The sequence below is a fragment of the Arachis ipaensis genome, chromosome B4 (genome assembly GCF_059453495.1).
Source record: "Arachis ipaensis isolate K30076 ecotype BB chromosome B4, ASM5945349v1, whole genome shotgun sequence".
Classification (NCBI taxonomy): domain Eukaryota; kingdom Viridiplantae; phylum Streptophyta; class Magnoliopsida; order Fabales; family Fabaceae; genus Arachis; species Arachis ipaensis.
In genome coordinates, this window is record NC_142439.1 from 109,922,194 (window position 1) to 109,931,608 (window position 9,415).

The 9,415-nt window shown below is 40.8% G+C and overlaps 1 protein-coding gene across 1 annotated transcript; it reads left to right on the forward strand.

Annotated features, from left to right (window-relative positions):
• The first annotated feature begins 2,107 nt into the window (after positions 1–2,107).
• LOC148568747 (uncharacterized) lies at positions 2,108–2,848 on the forward strand. The gene has a single exon (XM_088483501.1). It carries the CDS (start codon positions 2,108–2,110, stop codon positions 2,846–2,848), a length of 741 nt encoding a protein of 246 aa, XP_088339627.1.
• The last annotated feature ends 6,567 nt before the right edge of the window (positions 2,849–9,415 follow it).

The window sequence follows — 9,415 nt, forward strand, 5'->3', positions numbered from 1 at the left end:
GTCTAAAGCTATACCATCGCGAGAAGCTGAAGAAAAACAAGGAGCTTGAGATCTTCCTCTTGGAAGATCCCCACATAACCGAAGACTGAGCTAGTGGAGCGTCCAACTTACGGACGTTAAAGCAAAGTGCTAGGTGGGAGACAACCCACCATGGTATGATCGTTCTTTTCTTTATTTTTAGTTTTCTTATTCAATAATTCTTCTCTTTATTAGTACATTTTGTGCAACTGCATTTGCATATTATTAAAAAAAAAACACATCACGCGACGCGACCGCCTCGTTGACGCGTCCGCGTCGCAAGGAGATAGGAGACATTACTAATATGAACAGAGAGTTACGCAGGACCAGGGCTGAAGGCGTGCCAATGGCACAAATCACTCCACGCGACCGCGTCATATGGGAATAATGGCCTCCCACGCGACCACGAGCCCCACGCGGCCGCGTGACCAAAATTTCGACGTAATAATGGTGCACAGCCGAAAGTTGTGCTAGAGTGGTGCTGGACTGGAGCTGGACGCGCAGTCCCTCTCACGTGATCGCGTGCCTCACGCGTCTGCGTCATGTCCTTCTGAAAGCCCACTCATGCGATCGCATGCCCCACGCGATCGCGTCACCCAAAATTTGGCATTTACTTATTTTGAACAGAGAGTTGTGCGAGTGCGAGGCTACCCTCGTGCCAATGGCATAAAACGGGTCACGTGACCGCGTGACTGACGCGACCGCGTCATTCAGCTTAAGCGCAAGTCGCGCGACCGCGTGCCTCACGCGATCGCGTCGCTTGCGTCGCACAGCCCCCTAATTTTGCCAATTATCATATCTTTTTCTCCCCAAATCCTATTCTCTCTTTTCCCTCCTTATTTCTTCTACCCCCTCCCTCACTTCTTCCTTTTTTCTCACTTTTTACTCTCTCTCACCCCATTAACAAGGTTTTTCTTTTTTTCTTCCCTCCTCACTTTTCTATTACTCTTCTTATTTTTATATGTTATCTTCTTTTCTTCTCTTTTTACTTTCCTTATTCATTATTTCTTTTTCTTTCTTTTTCTTTTTTACTTGGTGTTATCAATTTATATAAGTCATTATTTATTATTATATGCTTGTGGATTGTTATAAATTTGTTTGGAAATTATATATTACCTTTTCAAGGGATGCTTGCATGTTCAATTTCATACTTTCACTAGCCTATTCTACATGCATGCTACGTGCTTGTGAAAAAGCCCATATGGCATTATGAACTTCTCTACATTTTTCTACTCTAATATTCAATGCTTGCTTTTCACAACTTCCCTTCACTATTTTATTAATTGAATTTAATTGTGAATACAAACGTGATAGTTCGTTACAAGTGATAACATATTTAAATTGGACATTGAATGCTTGATCTATGCTACTCATGCCTTTGCCTGCATGCCAATAAACCCCTTGCATTTACTTGTCCCTATATGCACTTGCTATATTTCCATTGATGACTTTTTCCATGTCGTCCGGACCATGTGTTAACGTCATTCTTCTTTATTGTGCATTGATTATCACTTACACCACCCTCTTCCTTGTTCTATAACTTTAGATTTAATTTACTTTCTCTTCCCTTTTTCAGGATGGCCACTAAGAAAGGAAAGGAGAAAGCTACCCCCAAACAACCAGCAAGAAGAGGTACAAAAAGAGCATTAGTGGCAGAACCCTCTTCAACTGCAGTAAAGCCCTCAACAAAGAAAATTAAGAGGATCATAAAGGTTGATGATAAAGAAAGAGCCTTCCCAGCAAAGGACACTGCGCGATTCCCCAATCGCTACTGTGAGCAGATGTTCCCCATCCTGGCAGAAAGGAATTACAACAACGAATACCTTCTTCTCCTTCCGCCCAATATTGATACCTTTGTTGAGCCGCAAATTGCCCGAAGACAATGGGGTTTCCTACAGAGACAGCCAAGGCAGGTCAATCTTTCTTGGGTAGTCGAATTCTACTCCAACTACCACCTACCAACCCTGCAGTCTGTCTACGTCCGTCAGAAGCAAGTCCCCATTATAGACGAGGTCATTCAAAAAGTTCTAGGTCTTCCCCCTTTCCAGAAGGATTGGACGCCTTTCAAGAAGCCGCACTCAAGCGCCAGATGTACCAATTTGACTGGGAAGCTGTTCTCAGAGTTATCGCATTACCTGGCAGCAGATGGATCTACAGATACCATCGCACCCGCCCTAAGGGAATTTCGGCTTCAGCACTTACCTTGGAGGCTCATGTATGGGCACAGATTATGTCCCATTATGTCTTTCCGAGCACTCACGAGTCCTCCTTCACTGCGGACATGGCCGTTCTACTATGGTGCATCCTTACAGACCAACATCTGAATCTACCAAGACATATCCGGAATGTCATGGGACACGTACAAATCGCAGGCAACTTACCTTTTCCCGCCCTGGTCTCAGATCTTGTCTCAGCAGCCGGAGTCTCCTACAGAGCTGGGGACACCAGAGCCATGCTTCCACGGGATGATCAGTATGTCCCCAACGGGAAATACCTTCGACTTCCAGTAGCCACTACTAGCCAGCCCACTGAACCAGTTGAAGATATTCCTTCTTCAACACCACAAGCACCTACAACAGCCCAACTGATCCATCAGATACTTGAAAAGTTGGATCGGCAGGAACAGAAAGCTAAGATGAGAGAGCGCCGTAACAAGCGCCGATTCACATACCTCAAGGAGCTGATTATGGGAAAATTCAAGAACTCAGACACCCCAGACTCTACTTCTTTTACCAGCACAGGGAGCCATGATGGTCCCGACTGTGGAGACACTGCTACCAGCCCACCTTTGTTCTTGACAGATGGCACCGAGGACGGTGGAAAGCCTTAAGTGTGGGGAGGTCGGTCAGTACCTGACTTCCGGAGGTAATTTCTTTTCTCTAGCACCAATAAATTAGGATATTTAGTTAGATTTTTCTTTTGTAGAATAGAATAAATTGCATAGTAATAGATTAGTTGCATGCATGTTCTGCTTGATTGAAAAGACAATGAGTTTCTTCTAAGACCCTATCTTTGGAACAAAATTTCACTAATTTTAATTGAAACTTTTATGATAAATTTGCTTGAAGTTGTATTTGGAACATGATTTTTGAGCTAAAGAACAGATAACCTGTGAGATTTGAGCCTTTATGAATGGTTACATTATTTAACCATAATTATTTTATTCTTGTGTGTTTACTTCTCTATGATTGTAATCTACATTTTGTTTCATCCTATATGTCCAATGTTTATTATATTTATATGTTTGCATATGATTGAGGCCATTATTTGTTTAGCCTACTTATCCAAATTAAGCTTACCCTTTCAATTACCTTTGTTAGCCACTTTGAGCTTTTAAATCCCATTTGTTCTATTTTTTGCCACATTACTAGCCTTAAGCGGAAAAACAATTATATATCCCAAATTGAATCTTTGATTAGCTTAAGATAGAATTGTTTGTGTTATTTAAGTATGGGAAATTGTGGGAACAAAGTATAATAAGGGAATGAGTCATGATAATATTATGGGAATTTGGATACCTACTCATGTGAAACTATAAGAATTAAAACTCTATGTGCATTGATAAGCTATGTTATTTTTATGTTTCTATGTTTATGAAAAAAAAATCTAAAAATACTCAATAAATAAATAAGGGGACAAAATTACCCCAATGTTGAGTCAAGCATTCAAAGATCAATGCATGTATGATAAAAATTAAAACAAAAGGTTGAAACATGAGTATGGATGTGAAAGAGATTTCTGGGTAGCTAGATATGAATTCTGAAGTCATATAGAATATATATAGGTTATGTTAAAGCTTGGGTTAATTAAAGATTCAATTTATAAGCTTACTTAGCCATATATATATATATATATATATATATCCTTACCCTTACTTTGGCCCCATTACAACCTTGAAAAGACCTCATGATGTTTGCATTGATATATTAAATGTTGTTGATTGGTTAGGAGAAGAACAAAAATTAGAGAGCATGATTAGAGAAGGATGGAGTGATTATCCTATACACTAGAGAAACTAGAGTGTACATACACCATCAGTGAGGGTTCCATACTTGAATTCCTATGTTCCCTGCTTTCATGAGCCATCTTCTTGCATTTTTATCTGTTCTTACTGTATAAGAATTGAGTTAGTGGAATTTGGTTTGTAATTGTTTTGAAGAGCTTATTTACTTTTGATCAAGTGGACAAAAATCATATAGTTGCATTCATATATATATATATATATATAGGTTGCATTGCATTGCACAGGGTTTACATGTTCTTACTCATTCATTTTATCTCCTTCAACTAAGCATGAGGACATGCTAATGTTTAAGTGTGGGGGGTTGATAAACCACTATTTTATGGTTTATATTGTGTCTAATTGTGTGGCTTTATCATGATCTTTACCCACTTATTCATTAAATAAGCATGCATTTATAATTCCTTCCTAAAGTTATTACATGATTGAAAACTTGCTTCCTAGAGACTTTTAATTATGTATATTATCTCTCCTTTATTCCATTCGATGTCGTGATATGTGTGTTAAGTGTTTCAGGCTTTATAGGGCATGAATGAGTTGGAGATTGGAAAGGAAGCTTGCAAAAATGGAAGGAACACAAGGAATTGAGGAAATGACCAACGAGAATCGACGCGGCCGCATGGATGACGCGACCGCACGGAGAAGAGCAAATCGCAGTGTCGCGGCCGCATGGATGACGCGACCGCGCGGCATGGAATAGCACGAGCGACGCGGCCGCATGGATGACGCGACCGTGTGACAAAGCAGAACGCCGAATGACGCGTCCGCATGAGCGACGTGATCGCGTGACATGCGCGATCTGCATAATCTGCAGAATCGCTGGGGGTGATTTTGGGCCCTATTTTGACCCAGTTTTCAGCCCAGAAAAGCAGACTAGAGCCAGAGAACATGCAGAAACCAAAAAGAAGATTCATTCCGCATAGTTTTAGTTTTTAGATCTAGTTTTCCTCTCCTCTAGGTTTTCTCTCTACACATTCATAGTTTTAGGATTTGTTATATTCATTGTTTTTGCATTGGGATATTGAGAAGAGTTATTGCCTCATCAAGACTTCGACATTCTAGTTCGTTCTCTTTACTTGTCTCTTACTCTTCCATGTTCCTTAATTTACTTAATTTTACTATTGGGTTATTTTAGCATTTATTAATACAAGAATTACTTTTATTTTCAATTAATCTTTTGATCATTATTTATCATGTCTTTCTTTAATTCCTTTTCTTATGTTATGAATTTTACATTTACAATGAGCGAGTAGTTCTCTAACTTGATGGGGAGTTGATTGAAAGGAATCCTTGAGTTGGGATGCTCAAGAGAAAGATTGTAATTGGATTTATTGTTGGATTTCTCTCTAGTCACTAACACCAATCCTCCCAAAAGTGGATTGGAACTTGTGAATTGAAACAGCATTCCAACTCGTTTGACTTTCCCTTACTTAGTAAGGGACAACTAAACATAATAACCCCCAATTGTCAATTAATCCTGAGAGTACTCCAACAAGAATAGGGCTTCCAGCTGTTCAACTCCCAGTCAAGGCTTTTATTTAAATTTATATAAATTCTCTAATTTAATTTTCTGCCATTCAACTCAAACCTTTTTGAAAACCTTCTGATTAATAAAATAGCACACTTTTCTGCAACTCGTTGGGAGACAACCTGGGATTCATACTCCCAGTATTTTAATATTAATTTCTGTGACACCCTTCTAAATTGATAAGCGGATTTCTGGTTGGTTGAGAAATATACTTGCAACGCATAATTTATAATCATTCTTAACTCGCCAATTTCCGCCCGCATCATGCGCGCACACAACCTATGCTAGCGTTGCTACCAGAGCTCTTTCCCCTGCCTGTGCGTACGCACAGGTCTGTGCGTCCGCACAGAATAGAATTTTTACAGGGTTGTGCGTGCGCACAAGGCTGTGCGTCCGCACATATCAGAAAAGATGGACTTGGCAACACGAATGTTGCAATGGGATGTGGAACTATCCGAGTTCGACTTAAAGTATGAAGCTCAGACAGCAATCAAATCTTAATATCTCGCTGACTTCGTCACTGAACATACTGAAAGTCGAGGAAGCCCACCAACATGAAGCCTATATGTAGACGGGTCATCCAATAAAGCCGACAGTGGGGCAGGCGTTATCCTGGAAAGTGAACAAGGAACTCGGATAGAACTCTCGTTAAGGTTCGAGTTTCCTACTACTAATAACTAAGCAGAATATGAAGCCTTACTTGCTGGCTTAAAGCTGGCTTAAGAGGTGGGGGCAGAAAGGCTGATAGTGTTCAGTGACTCTCAAGTGATAGTTTTACATATTAATACTACCTATCAACTAGCACAGTTCTCAGAAAGATAGGTTCGGCATATAACCCGGGAATCAAACGCCTGAGCTGATGTCCTCTTCAAATTAGCCAGCACCAAGCCAAGAGGCAATAATAGAAGCCTTATCCATGAAACTCTACATGCACCGTCAATATCAAAGAGGGATGACAATTCAACTGTAATGACTATATCTAATAAAAAATTAGGATGGATGATCCCTATAGTTAACTATCTCAAATTTGATGTCCTCCTTGAGAATGAAAAGGAGGCCCGAAGACTCATAAGGGAGGCACAAAATTACACGTTGGTCTACAACGTCCTATATAAAAGAGGAATATCAACACCTCTCTTAAAATGCGTCCTAACCTCTAACACAAAGGAGGTCATAGAGGAGATACATAATGGTATATGTAGGAATCACTTGGGAGCCCAATCACTAGTCAAGAAGGTAATCCGGGCCGGCTTTTTCTGGCCGACCTTACAAAGAGAAGCGACCAAGTTTGTCAAAAAGTGTCTGCCTTGCTAGAAGCATGCCAACTTTCATGTTGCGCCTCCCGAAGAGCTTATCAGTGTTACTTCACCATGGCCATTCGCAAAATAGGAACTTGATCTCCTTGGACCGCTTTCTCAAGCTGGGACAAGTCAAGTACCTCATAGTAGGGATTGACTATTTCACTAAGTGGATTGAAGCGGAACCACTAGCAACTATCACTACCCAGAGAAGTCGAATATTTCTATATAAAAATATTTTCACAAGGTTTGGTGTCTTTTACCTATCACCACGGACAATGAAACCCAATTCACCGACTCGACCTTCAGAAATTTGGTGGCTGGTCTTAAAATAAAGCATCAATTCACATAGGTGGAACATCCTCAGGCCTATGGACAAGCTGAAGTGGCAAAAAAAGTCGTATTAATCGGGTTGATGTGTCGACTATAAGAGGCAAAGGGAGCATGGGTAGACGAACTCCCTCAAGTCTTATGGGCATATCGGCCAACCCCTCACTTCACAACAAACGAGTCACCTTTTCGACTTGCTTATGAAATAGAAGCCATGATTTCTATAGAAATTGCCGAAGAATCATCTAGGGTTCTATTATACAATAAAGGTGCCAATACCCAAGCATAAAAGGAAGAGTTCGACCTACTCCTAGAAGTCCGAGAGCGAGCTCGGATTAGAGAAAAAGAATTAAAACAGAGGATGGCCCTAAGTATAATCAAAAGGTGATCAAAAGAAATTTCACCACCAACGACCTCACACTGATCCGAAATGACATCAGAGTTTAGAAGCTAAGCGAAGGAAAGCTAGCTACAAATTGGAAGGGACCTTATAAGATAGTTGAGGTCTTAGGCAAAGGTTACTACAAAGTGTCCGACCTTCAAGGACGGTAGTTTCCGAGGTCTTGGCACGTATGTAACCTATAGAAATACTACAGTTAGAAAGAAAGCCTTGTTTCATGGTGTACTCTTTTTTTCAATCTTAAGATTTTTTCCTAAAAAAGATTTTTCTAAAGGGGGCTTTAACGAGGCATTACAGCAAGGGCTAAGGGTAGTTAAATCCTTAGTAGTAAGCTTATGTAAAGGAATTTTTCATTCATCAATAATGTAAGAAGTTATATAAATAACTCGTGAAAACCGACTCAGGGATAAGGCAGAACAAAAATGAAGTGTAAAGGTAACTTAGTAAAGTTCGATTACATGAAGTCAAAACCTATAAAGGGAAACCTATATTAATATGCTCACTAACTAAAGCACACTTAGAAGTCATCAAGGAATGATCCCCAGCTAAACAATCTTACAAACTAAAAGACTAAGATTCAGAAATTAATTATTAAAAAACCTAACATCATTACCAAAATGAAAAAAGGTTATTTAAAAATCCTAAAGTTGTTTGAAAACAACTCAAAGTGAGAAAGTTTGTCCAAGAAACTACCAGCTATTATCAAAATAAATTGTTCACCAAAGACCCACAAGTCGGGCCATCCAAAAAACAACGAAAAGAAAAACTACAAAAAGCTAAGAAGAAGGGCCAAGCAATGGGTTAAGATCTTCCCCAGTAACGACCTCTTTGAATCGGGCAGGAGGGATCAGGGGATGGACCGAGACTGGCACAGCGAGGATGGCACAAGGAGGCGAAGGAGGGAGTTCAACATTAACGACCTTGGGCAGGACCTCGAGGGTTTGAGAAGCTTGACTGACTTGTGCATCCGAGGACTTCAGGTCGGGAAAAGGCTCCGCCTCCTTGCCTTCAGGGGCCGGTACGATCTTTTCGTCGACCACAACATTGTCCTGACTGAACATGGAGAGATCGACCCCGGGAGCTAGGACTTGGACTTGGGCCTTTAGATTGGTGAATATCTCGTCCATTCCCACGACCACAGACTCTTCAAGGGTGGTATATCTCTCTTCAACCTTCTTCTGCAGCCCCTCCGCCATAGGCATGGCCGCCTCAGCCTTGTTTGCTCGAGATCGAGCCTTTTCCAAGTCGAACGTCAGCCCGGCTTTCTCCTCCTCCATCTCTTTTTTTTATCTCACTAAGTCTCTCCACCTCAGCTCAGATAGCCAATAGAGAGCTATTGGTGGCATTAAAGGGAGTCTTTTCTAGTTCCTTAGCCAAAGATGTACCCAGTCCTCCTATTTGAATTCTATTCCGGGCCATGTGTTGGAGATGGTTCTGAATAGCCATATCATCCACATTGATACGGCTCTGAGGAAGAATATTTTTCTCATTCCAGGCAATCCCGTCAAATCCTTTATCGTAAATGCTCCCCTCTCCAGCAATTTTTTGTCTTTTTGGAAGAGGCTCTGAGGACGAAGGAGAAATGGGACTACCGCACTCTCCGAAGGAGAATCAAGAGGAATGAACTAAATATAGGGAGTAGGAATGATCTTCTTCTGAGCTGAAGGTCCCGAGTCCAACTTCTTTGGCGAAGGTCGAGCAGAAGCAACCCATGTTTTCTTCTCTTGAATACTCCGGGCCACTAGGTTTTTTTGGTTTGACGCAGCTATTTCGTTGCTGTAAACTTTGGAGCCATGATCTATGCAAAACAGAAATAAAAG

Excerpts from the sequence above, each read along its gene's own strand:
- LOC148568747 (XM_088483501.1), top strand. The coding sequence starts at position 2,108 with ATGTACCAATTTGACTGGGAAGCTGTTCTCAGAGTTATCGCATTACCT.